The sequence below is a fragment of the Sphaerodactylus townsendi genome, linkage group LG16 (genome assembly GCF_021028975.2).
Source record: "Sphaerodactylus townsendi isolate TG3544 linkage group LG16, MPM_Stown_v2.3, whole genome shotgun sequence".
In the NCBI taxonomy this organism is placed as follows: Eukaryota; Metazoa; Chordata; class Lepidosauria; order Squamata; family Sphaerodactylidae; genus Sphaerodactylus; species Sphaerodactylus townsendi.
In genome coordinates, this window is record NC_059440.1 from 5527658 (window position 1) to 5555087 (window position 27430).

At 45.4% G+C, this 27430-nt stretch overlaps 1 protein-coding gene across 1 annotated transcript in view; it reads right to left on the minus strand.

The window, feature by feature from the left end:
- BRIP1 (BRCA1 interacting helicase 1) overlaps nt 1-27430 on the minus strand; it is a 66068-nt gene that overhangs the window by 707 nt on the left and 37931 nt on the right. The window contains exons 9-15 of the mRNA XM_048519372.1: nt 23084-23184; nt 22296-22495; nt 17739-17871; nt 16570-16724; nt 15783-15948; nt 13588-13728; nt 7972-8133 (exon numbers count right to left, since the gene is read on the minus strand). Coding sequence (XP_048375329.1) covers nt 7972-8133; nt 13588-13728; nt 15783-15948; nt 16570-16724; nt 17739-17871; nt 22296-22495; nt 23084-23184 — 1058 coding nt within the window. The remainder of the gene's footprint in view (nt 1-7971; nt 8134-13587; nt 13729-15782; nt 15949-16569; nt 16725-17738; nt 17872-22295; nt 22496-23083; nt 23185-27430) is intronic.

A 27430-nucleotide genomic window follows, 5' to 3' on the forward strand; every position in this document is an offset into this window, starting at 1 on the left:
TCAAACCTTCAGAGTCTGTCTCTCGCCACAAAAGTTTTAAAGAGTTCTATTTAAACTCCACCTACACACACACACACACACACACACACACACGAAGCAAAAGCTTTTTTTAAAGATCAAAGGTTTTGATCTACATGTTATTTTAAAAGCGGGCGTTGCGGAGGGCAAGAATTGAGTATTTCAAACAGACAACGCATTCGCTTCTGACAGACATTTGTTTCAAAAAGGGGAAATTTTCTAAAATGCAAAAGTACTATTTTATACGCATTATTTATTACAGCGGCTATTGGGAACGGGGTTTGGTTGTGCCGGGGGCCGGACAGAGACCGCAGGGTCCTTGGATGCTCTCCAGCTAAATTCGAGACATAAGTGAACGCAGCGATCAATATTAGGGAAAGAACCTCAAAGCTATCTAATACAAAGGTAGTTACTTAAGCGAGCATTTGTGAGCAGTTCGCCAGCCCAGGATCTTTTAACACCCTGCTTCTTCAACCCAAAAAAATATATTTTAGCAAATTCCTTTCTCAGCCGTGGTGGTTTCATCATCTGCTTGCTCAGGCCCCGTCCTAGAGAAAGGAGACAAGATCGCTTCATCTCATCCTCTGGTTTGTTGCTCTGTTGTTTTTTTGGCAGTATCATAAATCACTGTAGGAAACCCCACAGCCACGGCAGACAGAACATCTCCAATGGCTCGATTGCATAGCCTGGCCGTTTTATACTCATGTGGTAAAAATTAAACCTGAGTTCAGGATATGCCATTAAAGTCTCGTTCTCTCTTTCTCTGAATCTGGAGTGTGTATCCTCCGGTCCAGTTGCTGGAGCTAGGCTGGAGATGGAAAACCCCTGGTAAAAGACAGGATCCAAAGACAGGACTGCCTTAGCCAAACCTAGTAGTTTGACTTCCTGCCCTTCTCCGGTTAGCTGGATAAGAACGTAAGAACATAAGAACTAGCCTGCTGGATCAGACCAGAGTCCATCTAGTCCAGCACTCTGCTACTCGCAGTGGCCCACCAGGTGCCTTTGGGAGCTCACAGGCAGGATGTGAAAGCAATGGCCTTCTGCTGCTGCTGCTGCTCCTGAGCACCTGGTCTGCTAAGGCATTTGCAATCTCAGATCAAGGAGGATCAAGATTGGGAGCCATAGATCGACTTCTCCTCCATCAATCTGTCCAAGCCCTCCTGCAGGCAGCCCCCCAGCCTCTGCTTAAAGACCTTCAGTGAAGAGTCTGATAGTTCCACTGTTGAACAGAACGTCCTTCTAATATAGGGGTGGCCAACCTATGGTGCTCCAGATGTTTATGGACTACAATTCCCATCAGCCCCTACCAATCAGCCAATTGGCCATGCTGGCAGGGGCTGGTGGAAATTATAGTCCATGAACATCTGGCGCACTATAGGTTGGCCACCCCTATTCTAATATTTACCTGAAATCTACTACCTGGCCATTTCTACTCGTTAATTCTAGCCCTGTTCAACAGGGAACAAATCTGTTCCACCCTCTAACTGACCCTTGAGCCCCCCCCCCCCCCCCGCTTCAGGTCAATAGGTTCTCAGTTCAATCCTCAGCTTATTCCCCCCACCCCCCCAAAAAATGTCCTGGCACTCCAATCTATGCAACAGTGCCCTGTCTTAAACTTGCCGACGTAATCCACAAAAGCTACACATTGACAAGAATAAAAGATAATAAAAGCCTGCCCACTATTATATATCTATGTTAAATCATAAGTGGTGCTTTCAACAGACTGCAAAGAGAAACAGGGAAGAAATGGCAGCTCTGTCCCAGCTTTCAAAAACTCCTGAGTTACAGGCAGCTCTTATCACTTTTACTGAACTGGTTCATGGCTCTGTTAAGTGTGAGGCTAGATGCAGCAAGTCATGTTGCAATAGCTACTGAGAAAGGGTTTTAATATATTGCCCATACGACTCCTCAGGCACGGCTGAATATCTGTTTGTCCTTTCTGATCCCAAATTCCGCAGGGCCTTTTCTTTAGCCAGATGTAACATCCTGCCCTCCTCTTAAAAGACAGGGAAGAGGCAAAAAAATACCACAACACGAAAGATCGTGCATCTTGTGAGTTGCACTGTGAAGAATCTGTGGACCTTTAGCATCACTGCCCCCTTTATACAGAGGCGAGAATGTCATGATTACGGCCTTACTTAATTGGCACAGACAACTGGACTGACCAGCAAAAGACTCTGTACTTACTAAGCAACAATTCCGGAGTCAGATCCTCTGAAGATGCCAGCCACAGATGCAGGTGAAACGTCAGGAGAGAATGCTGCTAGAACACGGCCATACAGCCCGGAAACCACACAGCACCCCAGTGACTCTGGCCGTGAAAGCCTTTGACAATACAATTCCGGAGTCATCCTAGAACAGACTGCCAGGTTTCTCAAATTGGTTGTCAATAAGCGATCTTAATTTATTGATGTAATGTGTAGATCATGTTTCTAACTCATTTCTATTTCCTTTTGTGTATTAACAATATGCCATTAAAGGTTTATTGCATCGTAATATATTGTTTTTGGGGTGGGAGGGATGCCTCAAACAAATGCATTTCAGCACATAGGACGGTGGTTTTAGATATCAAATTGAACATTTGTTCTTAAGGGAACCCAGGGATTAGATGGCACAGCAAAACAACTAAGATACTTGCCAGAAGTTCAGTTACCCCCCCGCCCCGCCCTTTGGGGATGGCTTTACAGTCAGAGAGCTCAGCACTACCACCATCTGAGCTGAGAAACAAATCCCAGGGGTCCCACTAGGTTGCTTTCGACCTCTCAGCAGCCTTTGATACCACGGTCTATAAGGAGCTGCTGATTCACCTGTGGGCCCCGGTAGAAACAAACAGAAGTTGCACTTGAGTGCTTCCATTTCCTTTCCCCCACTCAAAGGGCGGCACCAGGCCATCGTTTCGATGTCCAGCAGGATTCTTTCACGCAAATTAAAGCAGGTCTCTATTCTGCCACTTCTCCTCTTTGTCCTAGACCTGCCTAAATTGATTTTTAAAAAAGAAACACCTGAGGGAAAACAGAATGTCGAATGCCTTCCGAGCGCAGCAAGAAAACGCCTGCCCAGCAACATAACAGTTCATTTCTGTGTGGGAAAATTAGCAGCTACTGAGATCTCCCCAAGTGGAAGTTACAAGGTGATCGTGGGGTTATGCGGGAGGAGGAACAGAATGCTCAGCTGCAACTTGTGTTCCTGCATGCCAGCATCTGATGAAATTGGTGGTCACCCACAAAAGTTCATGCACTTTCCAAGCTCATGCTGTGTGGGGGTGCGTCGGCTTAAAGAATGCCAATGCACCCCACCCCACCCCGGAACTGTTCGCACAGACGATCCCGGTAGGGCTGCAGGCGGAGCAGCCTTCACACAGGATGCGCCATCGCTGAACGCCGTACCTCGTCTCCTGGCTTCCGGCGCGTTGCAGAGGCCAGGGGACACCCCCTGCAGGCTGGAGCGGCAGCTCTGGATTCGCAGGCCAGGGGGGGGGGTGTCCCCTGGCCTCTGCGATGTGCCGGAAGTCAGGAGGTACGGGGTTCAGGGACGGTGGGGGAAATGGCGCCTTCCAGCCGCTGCCGTGCGAAGACACTGCTTCTGAAAAACCTCGCTCAAGGAGCGAGGTTCGGAAGCAGCATCTTCACGCCGCTTGGGGGTGGCAAGGCGGTGCGAACCCCTCCCCAGCGATGCCGTTTTTAGCGTCCCCGGGGCGCTGTATTCCACCCGTGCGGAAACAGCCTTAGAAAAAGAAACAAATGATATACATGATATAACCCACAGCAGATGCCCAACATTTTGAGCGATGTATATTCTTGCCTCTTGGCATTGCTACTAACAAGACAGGTTCCAATAACAAATTATTTTTAAACATTAACAGTTCACTGATGAAGGCTGAATGTTTCATATCTGTTCCTTCCCAGGCAGAGGACTTCCAAGCACAAGGGCTTGTCTGAGGACTGATAGTTTTTACTTATACAGTAAGGGAGAAGAATGCCTCCAATTGTAATTGGTAGAAAAAACCCCATAGGAACAGTGTAAGAACCACCATCATAAAATTATTCTAACATCTGATGTGTGCCAATCCATAGCACCCTCAATGTCAAGGAGGGACATCTACAGTTAGACATGGCTTCTCATCTTGTGGTCCATGAGATGATTTAGAAGAAGAAAAAGAAGAAGAGTTGGATTTATATCCACCCCCCATAAGGAGACTCAAAGGGACTGACAATCAACACTATTACAATGCAAATAATTCAAAGTGGCAATGCCGATCGTTCAAAATTGAGCAAAAGATTCAATTTCAGAGGCATAAAACAGAGCCCAGTGCACAAAGAAATGTACTACTCTTGTGTGCGTTTGGTACGTTTTAAAGAGAGGTGCATTCCACAGGCTTTTTCTAACAGTTCGGCATTTTGCAGTCTAATGTGGGCACCTAATGGTTAGTTTCAGGAACTGCAAGAACATCTTCTGACTACTGTTTTCTACAAAGAGCAGTTAAAAAAGGAATGTGCAATCTCTTGAAAGAAGCAAGAAATGTATAAGAAGGATACACGTTTTCCCCCTCCCTTCTGTAAGATCATTTCTTTTGCTTCTAAAATTAGTTTCAGAAGTTCTAAAAGAGCTGCTACATATAGAGCAATTTATGTACAGTCACTGGTGCAAGAACACAGTTTCCTTCCACACTGTCGCAGTGGCATAACCCAAGGTGATGAACCAAAATGAGGTCAGATGGCTGCATGCTGATTGCTGTGGTCTGACTATATATACACACAGATATTTGTTATTACGCAGGTCTGATGAAGAAACCAAAGGAAACCTGAGATTATGGTTCTGAAAAATAGCCCCCCTGTTCAAGAAGATTCCATTCAGATCTCCCGGTGATCCAAGAGAGCATTGGTCAAAAGTTCAAAAAGAAATTGCCACAATATCATCTGCCTGCCTGCCTGCCTGCCTGCCTGCCTGCCTGCCTGCCTGCCTGCCTGCCTGCCTGCCTGCCTGCCTAATCTATTTATTAGTTATTGAGTTTTATATACCGCCCTACCCACAAAGGGCTTTGGGCGGTGAACAACATAATTATACAACATACAATTAAAACCCATTAAAATAAACACAGCGGTCAGCATAATAAAACAGCGTCAGCAATAACATCCTTATTAAAACCCTCCCAAAGCGGGGGGGAAGGGTCCCATAGATGGTAAAGGGACCCCAAACACAGGAGACTAAAGTGGGTACATCAGCCAGTCGGACACTCCAAAAAAGCCCGGGTGGAACAATCCCATCCTACAGGCCCTGGGGAAGTCACCAAGATCCCGCAGGGTCCAGACAGCTGGAGGAAGAGTGTTCCACCAGGCAGGGGCCAGGGCCGTAAAAGCCCTGGCCCGAGTGGAGGCCAGCCGCATTATTGAGGGGCCGGGTACCACCAGCAAATTGGCTTCTGCTGAATTATTATTATTATACAAAATACACAGCAGCCAGGTATCACTGTCTTTGTTGGTCTACGTCACCATCAAGCCCCAGCCAGGGGCCTAGGATGTTGTGACTTATCAGCGAAGGATGTTTGCGGAGCCCAGCAGCGCGGCTTTCTGAAGTTGACAGATGTTGATTTTGTCAATGTTAATTTGTTTCAAGTGCTGTCCCAGGTCTTTTGGGACAGCACCCAGCGCACCGATGACCACTGGCACCACTGCCATTATTATTATTATTATTATTATTATTATTATTATTATTATTATTATTATTATTATTATTATTATTATTATTATTATTGTAGATTTCACAGCTGCCAGATCTTTAGCTGGTTGTTGGCCTTCATTACAATTCGAGCCTCACCCAGAAGCCTAGGAAGTTGTAATGTATCGGCTTAGTATTCGTGCGGATCCCAGCAGGGCTGCCTTCTGAATTTGACAGATGTTAATTTTGTCAGTTCAAAGATGTTTCAAGTGCTGCCCTACTGTTTTTGGGTTATTATTATTGTAGATTTCACAGCTGCCAGATCTTTAGCTGTTTGTTGGCCTTCATTACAATTCGAGCCTCACCCAGAGGCCTAGGAAGTTGTAATGTATCGGCGTAGTATTCGTGCGGATCCCAGCAGGGCTGCCTTCAGAATTTGACAGATGTTAATTTTGTCAATTCGAAGACGTTTTAAGTGCTGCCCTAGTGCTGTTTATTGTTGTTGTTGTTGCTGCTGTTGTTGTTGTTTTGTTATTGTTTTGTTATTGTTATTATTAAGTTTTCTTATACCCCTCAATCCCCGATGGGTTTCGAGCGGTGAACAGAGGCCAACAGGCAACATATAAATTACAATACTAAAAAACTAAGCATTAAAATTGTGTAAAATACAATAGCAGCAGCACATAAAAATGTATTGGCGACGCCTGATCCCATGCTCAGGAGGGGACTCGGCAGAAAGCCGAGAATAACACAGACAGAATCAAAGGGGGGCATTGCGAGGGGCAGCAAATCCACAGCCAACCTCCCCAAAGGCCTAGTGGAACAACTCGGTTTTAGAGACTCTGCAGAGAAACCTGTGGTGGCCATGTATCAAATCAAATAATCATCACATTAATTATGTTACTATTTATGTAACGATTTGATATACTTAAGATCTTGATAATTATGCCAGATAAACTGTCTCATTGGAACCTCCCCAAAACCATGTAAAACTGTGTAAAGTTTCTCAGAATGTTTACCAAGTTGCCAGCCCTGAACTGTTCTCCCTTGAGGGTTAACGAAAAGAGCTGAAAATGACCCCCTTTAGAAGGTTTAGGCTGGAGAAATTAAGAACAGGGCAAGTCACTGCCCCACCCCAATCAACTGAAGTGAGAAGCTTCAAGCCGGCGTTAGCAGGCTCAAAAAGGAATTACGGCAAGGGAAGAATTGGCACCTCCCCTCAAGCAATTCTCCATGCTTTTATTAGGGAAGTCTCCCTCAGACTCTGAGAGTCATTGCTTTATGCTTAGAATTTCTCAAGGGACCCCGAGATTTTCAGTGATTGAGGTTAGCAGTGCCCAGGTCTACGGGCCATTCCTGCACGGGGAGAACTGATGCATCAGTGGGCAGCAGTGACGTAGCGGCTAAGAGCAGTGGCTAAGAGCAGGTGCACTCTGATCTGGCGGAACCGGGTTTGATTCCCAGCTCTGCCACCTGAGCTGTGGAGCCTTATCTGGGGAATTCAGATTAGCCTGTACACTCTCACACACGCCAGCTGGGTGACCTTGGGCTAGTCACAGCTTCTCGGAGCTCTCTCAGCCCCACCTACCTCGCAGGGTGTTTGTTGTGAGGGGGGAATGCTTTCTAGCTATAAAAGTGAGAGCCTCTAAAACAGAAAGCAAACAGAATCCTCCACACACACACCCCACCCTCCAATTCTGACCAGGCCTCCCCCATCAACTTCACATGGCTTTGCATGCAGACGATCTTAGATTCGATTCCTGAAAGGATGTCCTGATGGAAGGCCTTAGAAAGGTCTCTGTCTGAGAGGCGCCACCCGTTACTGGAGGCCACGTAAGATATACCAAGGCTCTCGTTCAGTATATAAGGGAACTTAACTTGGAAGCTGGTGATTTGTCTGGCTAATGCTTGTTGTTCAAATGAGGGCTTTCTCACAACGGTATATATGGAAAAAGCATTTTCAAACATCCTGTTTCAAACGTCCTTTCTTTATGGCTCTCAAGGTATGTTTTTAGAGCACTCTTCCACCAGGTCCCCAGGGTTGTAAGGAGGGAGAAAATAAGGGGGGGGGGGGGGGACCCAGAACAGCTCACTGTGGCATGAAAACCGGCAGATCTATTAGGAACACTTTATTTGACTCTGAAGAAATAAAAGCGACAGAGATCATCTCTGACAAGCCAGTCAGAGTGCCCCCGAGGGGCAGAAGGGCAGGGCTGACAATAGACCAATCAATGTCAATCACGCTCCTAAATATACCCAGGAAAAAAGCCTGAAGAACAGCAGCTGGTGTTTCTTTACCTTGTAAGATGGCAAAAAGCACAGCACCCCTTGCCCGATCGTCTGGCAGACGGACAGCAGCAGAGACCCCGCCTCGTCCTGGAAATCAAAGGTTTCCGCATGCTGGAAAGTAGCACACAGGGGCCTGCCTTTGGGGCCTGCTCCAATGGTACCGACCCACACCTGTGGAGGAAACATAACATACGTGTATTGTTGAAGGTTTTCACAGCCGGAATCACTGGGGTGTTGTAGGGTTCAGTATTGCAGTATTTTGTATTGCAGTCTTCAGAAGCGCATGGGGGAAGACAGAAGCTAAAACAGGGGAAACGATCTGTGCTTCTAGAATTAGCAGGTGGGGGTCCCCTGCCCCTCCCAGAGCCCTCTGAGGGCTGAGCTAAACAGAAAGCAGGTGGGATTGTGGGGGGGGGGGGACGGCTGATGGACTCTGGTTTTATGGAGGAGAAGTCGATCTATGGCTCCCAATCTTGATCCTCCTTGATCTGAGGTTGCAAATGCCTTCGCAGACCAGGTGCTCGGGAGCAGCAGCAGCAGCAGCAGAAGGCCATTGCTTTCACCTCCTGCAGGTGAGCTCCGAAAGGCACCTGGTGGGCCACTGCGAGTAGCAGAGAGCTGGACTAGATGGACTCTGGTCTGATCCAGCTGGCTTGTTCTTATGTTCTTAGGGTTTCCGGGCTGTATGGCCGTGTTCCAGTAGCGTTTTCTCCTGACGTTTCGCCTGCATCTGTGGCTGCCATCTTCAGAGGATCTTTATTTGACTCTGAAGTCAAACAAAGTCAAACTTCACATACACGCTACAGGGGTCAGTGCTATCAGTCACAGACCAGGAAAGGGATTTGGGCGTCTTAGTTGATAGTTCCATGGGAATGTCAACTCAATGCATGGCAGTTGTGAAAAAGGCAAACTCTATGCTGGGGATCATTAGGAAGGGAATTGATAATAAAACTGCAAAGATTGTCATGCCCTTATATAAAGCAGTGGTGCGACCGCACTTGGAGTACTGTGTTCAGTTCTGGTCACCGCCTCTCAAAAAGGATATCGAAGAGATAGAAAAAGTGTAGAGAAGGGCAACGAGGATGATTGAGGGATTGGAACATCTTCCTCATGAGGAGAGGCTGCAGCATTTGGGGCTCTTTAGTTTGGAGAGGAGACATCTGAGGGGGGATATGATTGAAGTCTATAAAATTATGCATGGGGTAGAAAATGTTGACAGAGAGAAATTTTTCTCACAATACTGGAACCAGGGGGCATCCATTGAAAATGCTGGGGGGAAGAATTAGGACTAATAAAAGGAAACGCTTCTTCACGCAACGTGTGATCGGTGTTTGGAATATGCTGCCACAGGAGGTGGTGATGGCCACTAACCTGGATAGCTTTCAAAGGGGCTTGGACAGATTGATGGAGGAGAAGTCAATCTCTGGCTACCAATCTTGATCCTTCTTGATCTGAGGTTGCAAATGCCTGAGCAGACCAGGTGCTCGGGAACAGCAGCAGCAGGCCCTTGCTTTCACCTCCTGCATGTGAGCTCCCAAAGGCACCTGGTGGGCCACTGCGAGTAGCAGAGAGCTGGACTAGATGGACTCTGGTCAGATCCAGCTGGCTTGTTCTTATGTTCTGATCTGATGGTAGTAAAGTAAGTGGAGTATATATATATATACTCAGACGGAGCTGTTGGTGCTGCACACATGGAAAAAAACAAACCTCACTTTCCTGCCTATGGACGACAAAATAGGCAGGAAAGTGAGGTTTATTTTTTCCATGTGTCTGTCTGAGTATATATACTCCACTTGCTTTATTACCATCAGATCCTCTGAAGATGCCAGCCCCAGATGCAGGCAAAACGTCAGAAGAAAATGCTACTAGAACACAGCCATGCAGCCCGGAAACCACACAACATCCCAATAACAGACATGACCATTAAAAAGAATCCAGTATGAAAATGGCAAGGAAAGAGAACACCAGAGAGGCATGGGTGGATGTAAGGATGTTACAGAACACTATCAAGGCAAGCTAGATTGTTAAAATGTTTGTTTGAAAATCCGATGGTGAAACAAATCAAAGTATTTATGATGTACAGCCAGTCAGGCACATAGCTGCTTACCTGGGGCAAATAACAATTCCTTTCCAGCGAGTAGGTTGTCAGACTCATTGCTCAGAGTGCCCTTTGACATACAGGTGCTAGGAGGAAGGCAGACTGGCAAATCTCTTTTACTGTCGTAAACACAGGTTCATTTTAACTATTGGGAGGATATTATAAATATACATCCCAAAGAGCGATCCACACCAAAGCAGTGAGTTTTCACATGCTCTTAAAAAAATTAATTAAACTTCTTCCTGTTTTTGCACATAATGGCAAAAGAGCTGCCCCAAGAATTTTCACCAGCCCTCCCTGAGTCTCGAGGCTTTGTCCAACCACTTTGTGACATGGACGTCCGCCCACCTACATCAGCCTGAGATGACCATTTGTGCAGACCTAACCAGGGTCTGCCTTCATGCAGAATTTTTCTGAGCCAGGTGTGAAGACTATGAAACGTTCCTTTCCTTCTGACAACCCTTTCCTATATAAAGTAGTCAGGAGTCACAAAACAAAACTTTCCATCCCACAGGAGAACAGGACTTGTTCCTGTGAAGGGCCTACCCGAAACAACTGAACACGTGCTCCTTCATTGTAAAGATTTGGAAGTCTATTGGTTGCTTTTTCTCGAGGCCATCTTGAAGAAATTTTCAGTGAGACTGTGCATTAAGGGAAATAGTTTCATACTTGCTTAGTGACCATCATCCCCACACTACTGAATCAGTTGCCAGGTTTTTAACAAAGGCACTTGGATCAAGAGTGAAACCTTTGTGTAAATTTTAGTCAATTGGTTTTAACATCATTTGTATTTTACCACTCTTTACATGCCATTAAAGGTTTTGTATTTGTATTTGTAAAACAAAACTTTCCAAAAAGATATAAGAGATCATCTAGCGGGGTGGCCAACCTATGGCGTTCCAGATGTTCATGGACTACAATTCCCATCAGCCCCCGCCAGGGGCTGATGGGACTTGTAGTCCATGAACATCTGGAGCGCCACAGGTTGGCCACCCCTGAATTGGCAATGGACTTGCAGGCGGTGATAGTGGTCCCCCAGGACCCCAGTAAAGTACCCCTGTGATGTCTGGGTACAGCTGAAAGTTACGACATCAAGGTTCCTTTGTGCAAAACTGAATTTAATTTACAAAACTTATTTCTGCACCACAAAGAACTGTTCTCTCCTGATCGATCGATCATTCATTCATTCATTCATTCATTCATTCATTCATTCATTCATTCATTCATTCATTCATTCATGGCCCTCCCCAGGGACGCTCAGGGCAATTCACAACCTCAGTTAAAAACAATACAGGTCAGTCATTCTCTACAATATATCTAAATTTTGGCTCCCGGTAGAGTTCCGAATCACCTTCAAGGTGTTGGTGTTGCCCTTTAAGGCCTTACGTGGCCTGGGACCCTTGTATCTCCGAGACCACATCACCCCATATGTCCCTACACGGCCTCTCCGTTCAGCTTAGGCCAATCTATTGGTGGTCCCTGGCCCCTAAATGATGCGGCTGGCCTCCACGCGGGCCAGGGCCTTTACGGCTCTGGCCCAGGCCTGATGGAACACTCTTTTTCCAGCTGTCCGGGCCCTGCAGGACCTTGGCGAGTTCCGCAGGACCTGTAAGACAGAGTTGTTCCGCCAGGCCTTTGGAGTGTCCAGTCGCTGAAGGGCGCCCCTCCCCCCTTTGCTCCCTTATTTTACAACTCCATTCTTGTATATATCTTGTTATCCTCCTAGGGAGGAGTCCGGCCGTTCCCTCCTTTGGGGAGGCTTTTAATGAATTGGGTTATGGGACGCCTGTTATTATTGTCTGACCACTGTTTTTAATGGTTTTTAATGGATTTTAGTTACACATTGTATATATATTGACACTGTTGTGCACCGCCCAGAGCCCCTCAAGGATGGGGCGGTCTATAAATCTAAATAAATAAAATTTAAAACAATAAGTTAAGACTATCACAGCCATCAGACCATAAGTCTATGCCATTAGATCGTTGAATTACAGCACAACCCTCCTGCAGAAGGATTGGCAAAAGGGGGAGGGAAGAAAAGAGAAAGTTATCATAAAGGAAAGAGGGAAGGGAAGGGAGAAGAAAAAGAGGGAGGGAAGATAAGTGCATCGCCATAGTTATCTCAACCATATGCCTGATCAAGATACCAGACCTACATGGCTCATTTACTAGGGATCCTGATTCCTGATTAACCCCTTCCTGGTTCCAGTGACACTCAAGGAGACCGGGGCCCTGCGGGACCTACAAGATTTCCGCAGGGTCTGTAAAACGGCATGCCGCTCAAAATGTCGTGGCGGGTCATAGGTTTGCCTTCACTGGTTTAGACTCTATGGCTGATTCTGCACAGGCCAAATGGAACAGGTTGAGACCATTTTTAAAAGCTGGGGGAGGGGGGAGTTCCCACAAAACCTGCCCCCCCCCCCATGCCTCTGAACCGTTCTATTTGCCAGAACCCGGTTAAAAGAAAGTCGCTGAGTTAGCAACTTTTTTCCTTTAATTTGAGTTTCAAATGCTTCTTGCTTGCCTGTGCGAATTATGGCAAGCAGGGAGCGTTCAATTCCCACCCCTTTCTGTCCACCATTATGGTGGATTCCCCAGGCATCCACCACATTACAGTGGATTCTCTAATAGGCAGCCACCATGCCATGCCGGTAGGTGGGGGGATTCTTCAGGGGGGGGGGAATTCTTGGCTGTGTGGGTTTGCACAGAAATACGGCCTTTACTATGAGAACCATGCTGCCTCTTGCCGCTGGGATGCCCGCAATCCCAGCTGACTCCTGCAGCCAGCATGCAAACAGCGGCCTAGGCAACCGAAACAGGTTCCATGGATCCGTGTTGCCTGTGCAGAATCAGCCAAAGTTACAGAAGAGTCCCTGTGCTATGGCACACTGAACATAAGAACATAAGAACATAAGAACAAGCCAGCTGGATCAGACCAGAGTCCATCTGGTCCAGCTCTCTGCTACTCGCAGTGGGAGCTCACATGCAGGATGTGAAAGCAAAGGCCTTCTGCGGCTGTTGCTCTCAAGCACCTGGACTGTTAAGGCATTTGCAATCTCAGATCAAAGAGGATCAAGATTGGTAGCCATAAATCGACTTCTCCTCCATAAATCTGTCCAAGCCCCTTTTAAAGCTATAAAGGTTAGTGGCCATCACCACCTCCTGTGGCAGCAGATTCCAAACACCAATCACACATTGCGTGAAGAAGTGTTTCCTTTTATTAGTCCTAATTCTTCCCCCGAGCATTTTCAATGAATGCCCCCTGGTTCTAGTATTGTGAGAAAGAGAGAAACATTTCTCTCTGTCAACATTTTCTACCCCATGCACCATTTTATAGACTTCAATCATATTCCCCCTGAGACGTCTCCTCTCCAAACTAAAGAGTCCCAAACGCTGCAGCCTCTCCTCATAAGGAAGGTGCTCCAGTCCCTCAATCATCCTCGTTGCCCTTCTCTGCACTTTTTCTATCTCTTCGATATCCTTTTTGAGCGCAAGGTTAAATCCTGCCCTGAATCCAACAGCCATACCTGAGAATCCCGAATAACGTGGTTTGCTTCAAGTTGAATGGAAAATTTCACACCAAGTTCGGAAGAAAACGAGTCCATTGGAGAAAGAGTTCCAGAGGTTAAAACGATTGATCTGACATTGTCTCTCACATCCGAGAATGCCTGGGAGAAAAAGAAGTATTAAAATCTGCATGTCGTGCCTTTCTCCAAGGTTTTGGGGTTTTGTCACTGTTTTTGTCACTCCAAGGTTTTGACATCATGCCAAAAATCCATTAAAATCACTTAGATTGACCCTTGACAGCTTATTCCAGGGGTGTCCAACTCTGGCACCCCAGATGTTCATGGGCTACGATTCCCACTAGCCCCTGCCGGCATGGCCAAAGTTATCTTAAAGGAAAGGGAATTGGCCATGCTGGCAGGGACTGGTGGGAATTGTAGTCCATGAACATCTGGGGCACCAGAGTTGGACACCCCTGGCTTATACCCTGAAAATCTTGTTGGTTTCTAAGGGTTTACTAGACTCAAATCTAACTGTTTTGCTGCAGACCAATGGCTACCCTCCGAAGCCACATTATAATCCAAGCACTATCCAACAACTTGGCCAAAGTACACAAAACTTTTGGGAAGTACAACGGAGTGGATTGAAATATATACAACTGAAGATGATGAGAAATTTGACTGCCCTTGAATTGGGACAGTATTTATAAGTAATTCAAGCCACCAATTCAGGATTTTCATTAATTGTCATGAACTTGTATTACAGTCACAACGGGTGACATTGACGCAATAATATTTACAAGATTATGGACATTGTTGGTTTAACAAATTATGGACTTGAGAGAGGGTTGTCTTGTAATAAATTGTTGCATGAATTGGATTTAAAGTGGAGATATATATGTGTTATGGAGATATAATAGTTTGATAAGTCTAATAGCCAACAATTTGGCATACTTTACAAGAAACTAACAGGTAATATAAATTGCCTGAGCCAGCGCCTATGTGTCACGCGTGTTTGTGAATCTTATATTGTTTTGGACGTAGCACATAACAGTTGGTTTTTTGTAATTAGCAAAAGTATTAAGTAAAATGGTAGCCTTATCAATCATATCCTCCCCCAGCTCCATGGATCTAAGTCAGCCATTCTCAACCAGGGTTCCCTGGTACCCTGGGGTGCCAAGAGCATGTCCCAGGGGTACCGCGGCAACACTACTGCCCCCCCCCCTCATTTTTGTGGTGTCTCCCACCGGCACCAGCAAGGATATGGAGCTGGCCCATGGGGCAGGGCCTGCCACAAGGTCAGCAGCCACCACCACCTCCAGTGCTTCCCTTCACCCTGGGAGGGGAAGGTGGGGGGTGTGGCAAGCAGGAGAACCGTGAGATATGAAGAGTGAGGTCAAGGGTACCCTGACCTCGAAAAGGTTGGGAAACACTGAGCTATGTGGTGGCGGGCAGTTAAAATTAAAATACTTTCCCTGGGATTCTTTGCAAATGCTACCTCCTTCCGAACTCTTTTTTCAACTAAAAAGGCGACTCCTTGGCCAGGAGCTACAAGTTCGACAAGACCAAGCGCGAAGTGACTGTTCCCCCTTCTTTTTCAACATCAAATTCAAAATCAATTGGATGGCAGACGATCTGAGTATACTCCAAGAGCCCGAGCTTAGATGGATATACACAAGGGCTCGTTGCAATTCCTTCCCTTGTTCTGTACTCCAAGGGAGGTTTCCTAAAATTGACTCACGAGAGCGGAAATGCCCCCACTGAACTATAGTGGTGCAATCCATGGAACCTATAATGCTTAACGGCCCCAAATAAGAGGAAGCTAGGACCAGGCGTTTGACTCTTCTTCCTGCTAAGTTTAAGGAATACTCTGTTGCTGGGAAGGTGGCATTCCTACTAAACCACTCTTCTTCTGTGATTTTAAATTCTGTAACTAGGTTCCTTTTGGGAACTTTGGAATAATACCTGTGATGGTTTTATGTATGGAACATTTGTCTGGATAATGCTGGTTGTTATATTGGTATTATGCCTAATAAAAGTTTTATGTAGGTATGTAAGTAAAATACCTTGTTCTCTTATTCTAACACAGATAAGGCTTGAAAAATATTTGACATTATTTGACTGGCCAGTTTGGGGTTTTTTGGAACAGTCCAATCGCCATTTCTGCCAATATGCAGTCAAAGAATCAAGAAGACTATTATTAGTCCTAACGCTCTTACCACAGCAGGATTCAAGCACCAAAAGCTGAGCGTCCGTTCTGCCGTTTTGTGCCGCGCTTTTCGTTTGGCTCGTGCGAAAATGTCGACGGCATCTTTCGGATCAGCCGTATTTTCGTTTCTCCAAACATAGGTCTGCTGCAAGGCGACTCTGTAATCATCTGCATATCTGAACAAGCAAACACAAAACGTTGTCGAAGGCTATCACAGCCGGAATCACTGGGGTGTTATATGGTTTCCGGGCTGTATGGCCATGTTCTAGTAGCATTTTCTCCTGACGTTTCGCCTGCATCTGTGCAGATCTTCTGAAGATGCCAGCCACAGGTGCAAGCGAAACATCAGGAGAAAATGCTACTAGAACACGGCCAGACAGCCTGGAAACCACACAACACCCCAAATACAAAACAGTTATCTGATGAGAAGAGTTTGGATTTATATCCCCCCTTTCTCTCCTGCAGGAGACTCAAAGGGGCTGACAATCTCCTTGCCCTTCCCCGCTCACAACAAACACCCTGTGAGGTAGGTGGGGCTGAGAGAGCTCCGAGAAGCTGTGACTAGACCAAGGTCACCCAGCTGGCGTGTGTGGGAGTGCACAGGCAAATCTGAATTCCCCAGATAAGCCTCCACAGCTCAAGCGGCAGAGCTGGGAATCAAACCCGGTTCCTCCAGAGTAGATACACGAGCTCTTAACCTCCTACGCCACTGCTGAGGAGCATGAGAGACATCCACAGTGAGAAATTTTAATTCAAGTTTGTATATTAGCACTAGAGGCAAAAGCAATTCCACTGACCTATGATTTTCTTTAAAAAGATAAAACAGGACCATGAACAGCCCTTTCAGCGTAATCTGAGCCGAAGGACTTATAACTGGAACTGAAAACGCCTTTTCTTTTCCATTAAACCAGGTTGTTTTTTCTTCCTTTTCAAGGACAACTGCAAGATGTTTCTGTAAAAGGCAACCCCCAGAAAAACACACACACACACAAATCAGTACTTGCATTGAGCAAAGTGGAAGTAATGTAGGATCTTCTAACATGAGAAAATAATTTACTTGGAAGATGGTCGGAAACTGTCATGAGTACCTTTCAAAAATGATAACTGAGGATGATCTCTCCTTATTGTTTGAAGAGACGGGCGAACTGTTCGCCGTAACAATTGATAGCATGACATGTCACTGTCAATCCAAAAATCCAGTCCAGATCCAAGTGCAGCATTTGGAACACCACAATTAGGAGCGACACTAGAGTCACTCCACAGTTCAGGACAAATCCTATGGCTAATGACAAAATACTAACCACCAAGTAAATATTTTAGATAGGGTACAGGAATTCTGGATAGAAATATTCTGCTGCTCATACAGCAACTACCTGATGCATTTAAGTACAGTGAAACCTCGGTTTTTGTGGGCAATTCATCTGAAAAGAATCAATGAAAACCGAAACCGATGAAAACCGAGGCAAACTCTTCCATAGGAATCAATGTAAATCCAATGAATCCGTTCTAGGCACTCCAAAAACCATACCAAAAAAAAAATTTTTTGGTGAATAAACATAGTGTTTGATGCTGAAAACAGTAACAAACAATAACACTAGGACCAGCTTCAGAGCCAGTGGACCAATGTCGCACCAGAAAGCTGTCCAAAGAGGTCTGTTTCTGACGCCTCTTTAAGATTTGTCTGAAATGGGGCAAAACATTGTCATTAAACAAGTTGCAGTCACGGCCTGCAACGGCTTGTGTCCAGGTGATTTTTCTCCACAAACCCCTGCACCTTACTGCAAATCGATGAAAACCGAGGCAAATCGATGAAAATCAAGATATTTTGTGTTCCCGTACAATTTGTGAATTAACATGATTGTGGCTGAATTGTGGATTTTTAGTAACAAAATATAATTTTTAAAAGCCTGAATTCCTAACATTGGCATTTAAACAACGTTTTCTATTTTAAATTACAATTTCCTACCTGTAAAATGGGGAATGAAGCATTGTTTATCCCCATATTGTCCAAGAATGTCACCATTTGTTGTCCACTCCAAACTTTACTAGAATTTTCATAACCTCTCTCTACAAGCTGACCAGAGGATTCCCTTAACCAACTGCAAATAATAATAATAAAACTCACAGATACAGAAAACAGAAGACAAAAGAATTGGAAGACATATTTTTAAAACATTAAACATTTTATTTGACCTGATCTGGATATCCCAGGATAAGGACTAGCCCAAGGTCACCCAGCTGGCATGTGCTGGAGTGCACAGACTAATCTGGTTCAACAGATAAGCCTCCACAGCTCAGGTGGCAGAGCAGGGAATCAAACCCGGTTCCTCCAGATTATAGTGCACCTGCTCTTAACCACTATGCCACTGCTGCTCATAACTTGATCTTGTCAGATCCTGGAAGCTAAGCACCGTCAGCCCTGGTTAGTATTTGGATGGGAGAAGGCCAAGGATGTCCAGGGTTGCTATGCAGAGGCAGGACATGGCTCAATTTCAATAAGCCTTTATTGGCATATAACACGATAGTGTTATACAGTTCCAGTTAAAAAGTGAAAAGTAAAATACTTCGCGTTTGTCATACATTCGGTTTACAAACTTCTGACAAAAACTTTGCCACTATAAGGCAACAATGAAAATCCTGACAATTTAAAAGCATGACTACTTTATCTGATTCAGTATAATCAATCATGGAGTCTATAACTTGGGATAACAAACTGGGTTGGAGTTCTTGGTATAATAAGCAGTTCAGGAGAATGTGTGGGATGGAATCCAGCTGTCCTATGCTACAGGCTTGGTCTTATCGCTTGGAAGACCTTTAAGAACATAAGAACATAAGAACAAGCCAGCTGAATCAGACCAGAGTCCATCTAGTCCAGCTCTCTGCTACTCGCAGTGGCCCACCAGGTGCCTTTGGGAGCTCACAGGCAGGATGTGAAAGCAATGGCCTTCTGTGGCTGTTGCTCCCGAGCAACTGGTCTGCTAAGGCATTTGCAATCTCAGATCAAGGAGGCTCAAGATTGGTAGCCAGAGATCGACTTCTCCTCCATCAATCTGTCCAAGCCCCTTTGAAAGCTATCCAGGTTAGTGGCCATCACCACCTCCTGTGGCAGCATATTCCAAACACCAATCACACGTTGTGTGAAGAAGTGTTTCCTTTTATTAGTCCTAATTCTTCCCCCCAGCATTTTCAATGTATGCCCCTTTAAGTCTTCCTCTGTGTAGCGGAGATGGCATGATGTTAAATCTAGCCAGCATATAGGCTCTCCTGTGTATAGGATTTGTGAGCGCTGTAATATAATAGGCTGGGTATCCCTGCGTGAAAGGAATTGACATATTTGTTGGCGAACAAGATTTATTTGGCAAGCTCTGCAGTTGTTGATAGTCCATTGCTAACAGCCTCTCTTTAATGAGGGCAAAAGTTTCAGTGAAGGTTAGCATATTGAAGGAGTCGCTGTCATAACCCAGTTCCCCGATCTGGCAAAGCACCTCTGAACATCTCTTGCCTTGAAAACCAAATGGTGTCACATTAACTTGGCTGCGACTTGACAGCCAAATCAAAAACATACACCTAACAGTGACGTCCACTCCCTACACAATCTACTCCAAGTACAAACAGGTAATGCTTCAGAAAGACAGGGCAGGATTCAAAGAACTGAACAACTAGGTTCAAGAAACGGTGGGGCGGGGAGGTTCTCAAATAGCAGGTGCCTTGTGTCATAGATGTGAGTTCAGCCCTGGCCCCTACCTGGTGGAACAGGCTCCCTAGGAAGATCAGGGCCCTGCGGGACTTACAGAGTTTCTGCAGGGCCTGCAAAGGCTGGTTCTGTTCATGGAGGCATTTAATAACCAACCTGGTTAAAAATACATCTACCGTGTCATCTGGCCTCCCGTGGGCACAAGGGGGGGGGGGGGGGGTAGCCAGACGCCATCCACATTTTTAAATGGGTTCTGTTTTTAGGTAATTGGTATTTAAATTATGTTTTAATGTATGTTTTAACCTTGTTGTGAACCGCCCTGAGCCCTCAGGGGGAGGGCGGTATATAAAATTAATAATAAATTAATTAATAATAAATAAAGTGCCTTCAAGTTGCAGGCAACAGTAAAGAATTTTGGAAAGGCAAATTTCCAAAGAAAAGGGCGATGCAGAGAGGCCTGCTTTTCCAAGAAATTTTTGTTTACAAACATCACCCAAATGTTACCTCGCTTGATCACAACATTCTCAAAATACCAAAGTGCTGAAATACTGAACGTTTGGAGAGGTTATTTTGTGCAGGGCGGGCCACACAGTGTTCAATTGATGGAAGAGACCCTAGGCTATAGGTGTCAAATTTGCGGCCCTCCAGATGTTATGGACTACACTTCCCATCATTCCCTGCCAGCATGATTCTGGCAGGGGGTGATGGGAACTGTAGTCCATAACATCTGGAGGGCCGCGAGTTTGACACCTGTGCCCTAGGCCAGTGGTGGCGAACCTTTGGCACTCCAGATGTCATGGACTACAATTCCCATCAGCCCCTGTCAGCATGGCCAATTATGGCAGGGGCTGATGGGAATTGTAGTCCATAACATCTGGAGTGCCAAAGGTTTGCCACCACTGCCCTAGGCAAACGGGCACAAAAACTTGAAAAAGCGTGAGAATAACCAGCGCAGGATTCCTTCAACAATGTTCTCTTTGCCGGGCGCCCCTTCGCTTTATTTATCAACATATCCTTAACTGCTGGCCGTTTTTACATTTGATCTCCTGCTTTCCGCCTGGTGCTTTCATTAATGTTGGCAGACTTGACAAGGAAATCAACCTGAGTTTTTCTGATAAGGTTAAAAGGCTAGAGGCATTCAAATCTTGCTGCGTTCCTTTCATCTGTTACAAAAGGGTTTTTTTGAAGCATCTGAAGGAGCCACCAAGCTCTCTCTTTTACATGTTTTTACTTGGAGAAGCCTGTTGGAGATCTCTCCTTTGTCAGACTTATAATAAAAACTGTAGATAAAATGCATCTGAAGTCTGGAGAGTCGTTAGCCAACAGGACGATCCTTCCACGGCTCAAAAAAGGGATGTCTGTTATATGCATAAATTCTGATATCCCCACAAAATATTTCTCATCTCTAACCATCAATTGAATAGTTCATGGCCCAGGCAGTAGGGTTGCCAACTCCAGGTTGGGAAACTCCTGGATATTTGAGGGGTTGTTATGACCCAGCCCAGCATGTCTGAGGATTCCTGATAGACCCAGACTTGGGAGAGGGTACAGCTTTGGCTGCAGGCCAGTTTGCATGAAAATTATGCATGGGGTAGAAAATGTCGACAGAGAGAAATTGTTCTCTCTTTCTCACAATACTAGAACCAGGGGGCATACACTGAAAATGTTGGGGGGGGGGGATTAGGACTAATAAAAGGAAACATTTCTTCACGCAACATGTGATTGATGTTTGGAATATGCTGCCACAGGAGGTGGTGATGGCCACTAACCTGGATAGCTTTAAAAGGGGCTTGGACAGATTGATGGAGAAGTCGATCTATGGCTACCAATCTTGATCCTCCTTGATCTGAGATTGCAAATGCCTTGGCAGACTGGGTGCTCAGGAGCAGCAGAAGGCCATTGCTTTCACATCCTGCCAAAGGCACCTGGTGGGCCACTGCGAGTAGCAGAGTGCTGGACTAGATGGACTCTGGTCTGATCCAGCAAGGCTCTTTCTTATGTTCTTAAGGCCATTGCTTTCTCATCCTGCATGTGAGCTCCCAAAGGCACCTGGTGGGCCACTGCGAGTAGCAGAGTGCTGGACTAGATGGACTCTGGTCTGATCCAGCAAGGCTCTTTCTTATGTTCTTATGGAGCTACACTAGCATCCAAGCAGATGCTGGCTTTGGGTGGGGGGGGGGGGGGGCAGCAGGCCTGGGCTTTCCCAGGGGTGGAGCCAACTGTAGTTGGCTTCCATCAAGCCAAGCTAGGAATGATGCGGCCAGGGCCTCGGACTTACGCCATCCAAAAGGGTGGCATAACCCCATTCATCCCTATGGATAGCTTTCCAGGCAGCCAGGGTGCGCTGCCTGGAAGCCCTCCGGAAGCGGTGCAGCAGCGAAGCCATCCCCAGCTGCAACAGCCTCTGGATTGAGTGGCCTCTGGATTGAGTGGCCCATCAGCCTCTGGATTGAGTGGCCCGTCTTTATGACAGGACCACACAGGATTTCCATTGCTTTTCAACTGCTACGTGCTTTCTGTTGTCCTTTTGGGCAGGAAAGTTTTTTTCCTTTTTTAATGGAAGAAGCTTTATACACCTCTGATCCACCACTGATCCTCTGATCCACTGCTGTCTGAAGTGGTTCAGTTCCACAACAGAGTCCGCTACTCACGTGGCTCCCTTTGGATAGGCCACCGTTTGCCTGACACTCATCAAATGGGGACACTGTGAACTTCCTCATCTGGATGCTTTAAAACGGGGATGGTAACAGTCGTAGCAACGGGCTGTAAGGATGACTCGTTTTTACCCAATGCCACAGCTACCTCTCTGTTCAATGAACTTCCTCTTACTTTGTCAGGCTGCAGCACACAGCACGCAAAGGCTCATGGTCCCCCTTCCGAATGTGGCCATTCACCATGGCGTCCAGCTCTTCTCGGGCCGATTTAAGCTGAGTTTCTGTCACGCTGTAGCTGGCCGATTCCCGAGCACAATCCTCAATATTGTGAGCTTCGTCTAAAATGACCACTTGGCCTCGCAAGTTGATCTCCATCTATAAAAGATCACGCCCTCCTCAGTTAATTGGCAATATTAAGAATAACTATAAATGAGTGCAGCAGTGCGTAAACTAGTTCCAATTCCAATTATCTGTTGCACTCCGGCTGTTTTTTACAAATAACTGAGGACTGGCCAGCTAAACGAAAATGTCACTTCAAGAGCCGCAGACAAACTGTAATTGGTCCATTCGCCTGCACCATGATTCCAACTTTTTTCTTAGACACCGGGGGGCTTGCGACTGAGCTTATCCCAGGTGTACAGGACGCAAAGCCAGCCGGGTGGATTCTGGGAGACTCGGCTTCCATCCTTAGACCCTCAAGAGGCTCCCATTTTCTAACTAACTCTGCTCGCTAATTTCTGACCTGGGCTTGTTCCCGCCCTTCCCGGACCAAAACCCGCTTTTTTCCAAATTCCTGGCCTATGACACGCTTTCTGGCTTCTAAACCTGGCCTGTCTTTTCGCCCTTCCCGACTAACCCCTAACTGGTGGCCCTCCGCCTTCTTGTGGCTATCCCGAATTCTCTCTCTCTTCTCTCTCTGGGATCTCCCGCCCCTTTTTTTTCCCCTTTGCAGGTCCGCCTCACCTGTCCTGCAGGGCGCCCACAACCTCCTCCGACCAACAGGTCCTCCTCGACCAACGCTGCAACCAGCGCCTTGAACTGCACTCCGCCAGTCGGGTCGGTTCCTCGAGAGCAATACCGGGTTCTCCCAGAGGGTTCAGGAAATCCCGGACGAAGCCCCAACTGTTACCAAGTTATTATTATTATTATTATTATTATTATTGTTGTTATTGTTATTATTTATGTTTTCTAAACCGCATGCCTCAAAGGGCTCAGGGCGGTGAACAAACAGCACAGACTCAGGGCACAGGCTGGTGATCATCCATCATTCAATGACGGCTCTATGTGTGAAACTAACCCCATTACAAGTGCAGCGTTCTATCATCAGATATATGGATGGTAGTTGACCCTATTAAAACATCCCCTAACGGAGGACGGGGAAGAAGAGAAGAGAGACAGCAGGGTTACAGATGTTAGGGTGGGGGGGGCATCAGCGACTGGACTCCCCAAAGGCCAGGTGGGCAACTCTGTCTTGCTGCAGGCCCTGCTGAAATCATTGGGATCCACTTGGGAACCAGCATAGCCTGGTGAGTAGAGTGTTCCACCTGGGCAGGGACTGAGCTATAGAGGCTCTGTAGCCCGGGTGAAGTGGCAGCCGATCATTGAGGGGCCGGGGATCTCACCAGTGGTGGCCTCAGCTGAACGCATGAAGTCAGGTTGGAAGACATATGCAGACAAAATGATTACGTAGTGCAGGAGGTCCCAGGCCGCGCAAGGCCTTAAAGGTCAATACCAACACCTTGAAGATGATTCGGAATTTATGGCCATAACATGCAGAATCCGAGTCTGTCCATATTTTCTGGCAAACCAGAATAACATCTTTGCTTAATCTCTGGACATTATTATTATTATTATTATTATTATTATTATTATTATTATTATTATTATTATTATTATTATTATTATTATTATTATTATTATTATTATTTAAATTTAATAGACCACCCTACCCCCGAAGGGCTCAGGGCGGTTCACAAAACAATCAGCATTTGAATACAACAAATAGTTTAAGTTAAAACAATAAATAAATTAAACATTAAAACACTAGCAGCAGTGATCTTTCACAGTTAAAATAAGTAGATGATGTCCGGCATTAACCCCCCGGGAGGTGGGGGGGTTATCCCGTTCAGGCAATGGGTTTAGAGAAAGGGACTTTTCTAGCCAGCAAAGAGCAGTAGAAAATAAATGCCAACTGGCTATTGGAAAATAATTCATATTGTTGGGAGGTTTTGTTTATTGTCCAGATTCTTAAAAACAGAAACTGCTGTGTAGAGTAATAAATATGTGACCCAAACTTCTGACAGCTAAGGCAACATTGTTTGTTCCCTAAATTAAAATTGGTGACATGCTTCCTCTAACTCTTGAAAACATAACCTGTAAAAGTTGAAGAATTCTGCTTTCCCTCTGTAATGAAGGAGTGATTTAATAATCCACAAACAACGACAGTAGAAGCAGAATTACATACCTACAACAAAGATTCACTGGAAAGAGGTACAGCCAAATGAGTCCTTTGTAACTACAAACCCACGGGAGTCTTTATTTACTGGCTCCTGGGAATTAATGGGCTTATAGTGACCATTACGATGCTTTCCAACACTGTGTTTAATAATTAAAGCAAAACAATGTTATGAGATACACAATTATACATGGCTACATTAAGCCTCTCGATGTTGTTTTCCTTTTTCCCTGCTGATGCGATAAACACTGTCCATATTGTGCCAGGTTAAAAAGGGACAAACGCAACTAAGATGACAAGATGGGACTTCCTCTAAAGGATATAACCATATGAAGAAAAGTTTTCCAAGAAGTGGCGTGGGTAAACTAGAGCAAAAAAACAAAAGAAAACACACACCCCAAATTATTTTAGGCTCCACAGCTGTGCTTAACATTCTCCAAATCTCAAAAAAACGCAGCTGTGGAGGAGACTGTTGATTCCGGTCCTTAAACCAGGAAGAAGATATATTTGTAGGGCAGAAAGATCCAGTAAATGAGGAGATTTAAGGGCTGTTCCAGAATGAAAATTATACACACACACCCCGTTTGCATGATTGCTTTCCAGCGGACTACACACGATACCAAAAGAATTGTCCACATAACTGTGCAATATTTAGCTGAACTGTGAAGGGTTAAAAACTTTCTGTATAATAGATAAACTAAAAACGGTGCGTGGCAATTTTAGCCTATCAGCTGCTCCTACCTGGAAAGTCACTACAGGTTTCTGGAATAGGGTAGGGATTACCATCAGCTCTGCTGGAGGGAAGATTTAAGAATATGGAACGTGCTAAAAGAGTTTGTTCATGTGATAGGACTACGGTTGAAACACTTGACCATTCTCTGTTTCTATGCCCTCAATACAATAAGATACGCATGAAATACATGAATTCCATTTTCTTGCAATGTTCTCAGTGGCATGAGTGTTATAAGATACCCAATCTCCTGAACAGCTCTGATGTGCTCTTTTGTGAAACTGTTGCAAATTTTATACTGGAAATTAGTAATTTTCACTGCATTTCTTAACCTTGTTTTGTTTTAAAATTTTGTCCTGTTTTGTATGCCAATAAAGGCTTGGGTGTGTGAGTAGGGATTAGATAATTGCGGGGTGGTGGGAGGTTGGGAGGAAGAGATTCTGTGAGATGGAGACACAACATTCACAATATTGTTCAGATGCTTGGATATCTTGAAGATTGTTCAAACCAGTGCATTTTACAATCTTTTTCATCCCTCATATGAGGTATAAATTGAAATAATAATTTCAATTTAGCACTGGAATTCCCAGTTTTTTTGAGACAGAAATAATTTCAATTTAGAGAGGTATAAACTGAAAGAATTGAAATAGAGGTACAAATTGAAATAGGCACATAAACTGAAATAAAGCAGGAAAAGGTTGCCCGCATTTTCTCTGAATTCCGATTAGAGCAAGTAATAACTGCTGTTTTTCTTTGTTCAAGACAGTCTCTTAGCTCTACTAAAATTAATTTTGCATGAATTTATCCAAACCAGATTAATTAAGTACGTCCACTAATTATGGGCAGTCTGGTTTCAGAGTATGTGAAGGAAAAACAGTGAAAAGTTGCTACTGTACCTTTGATTCAATATTGGTTTTCATCCCTCCCCACAATCTGTCTCTCAAAAACTGGGAATTCCAGCACTAAAGAAACTTTTATGTACCAAGACACTGTTGTAATAAAAGAAAGTGTACGGGAGCCACAAGTCTCTGTCCATTACTGCAGTTTCTCTGCCTCCACTCATGGCAGGTCAGTGGTTTCCTCCAACCTACAGGGGGTCGGGACCCCTTTGGGGGTCGAACGACCCTTTCACAGGGGTCGCCTAAGACTCTCTGCTTCAGTGTTCTCCATCTGTAAAATGGATAAATGTTAGGGTTGGGGGTCACCACAACATGAGGAACTGTATTGAAGGGTCTAAGCATTAGGGAGGTTGAGAACCACTGTGGCATTACCATGTTTCCCTGAATATAAGACAGTGTCTTATATTAATTTTTGCTCCCAAAGATGCGCTATGTCTTATTTTCAGGGGATGTCTTATTTTTCTGTGTTCTGTTCGTCGGGCATGCTTCCAAACAAAAACTTTGCTATGTCTTACTTTCGGGGGATGCCTTATATTTCGCACTTCAGCAAAACCTCTACGATGTCTTATTTTTAGGGGATGTCTTATATTCGGGGAAACAGGGTAGGAAGGTTGAGAACCACTGCTTTAGGCCCAAACTGCTGCCAGCTCAGCAGAAGTTGTTAGCAGAACACCAATGGACTGATAGGAGCCCAAGGGTTGGCCCTGCCTTTAGAGAGAGAAGAGTTTGGATTTATACCCCTCCTTTCTCTCCTGTAAGGAGACGCAAGGTGGATTACAAACTCCTTCCCTTCCTCTCCCATAACAGATACCTTGTAAGGTAGGTGGGTCTGAGAGAGTTCCCAAGAACCGTGACTAGCCCAAGGTCACCCAGCAGGAATGTAGGAGTGCGGAAACACATCTGGTTCACCAGATAAGCCTCTGCCACTCAGGTGGAGAAGTGGGGAATCAAACCCGGTTCTCCAGATTAGAACCCACCTGCTCTTAACCACTAAATCGCGCTGGCTCCCATGCTGGGAAACGTCGTACACCTCACAGGCAACAGAGTCTACAATATTATCAAAAAGCATAGAAGATATTAAGCTTATTATGAGCATCACGGGAGCCACCTTTCAGATTCTTGCACAGCTTCCTGGGTCTGTCTCTGCCCTGATTGGGCAGCCCTGAGAAGATATAAGATTCTGCCACTTGACCTGCTCTTTATCTTCTGGTTTTTAGAGTCTCTCA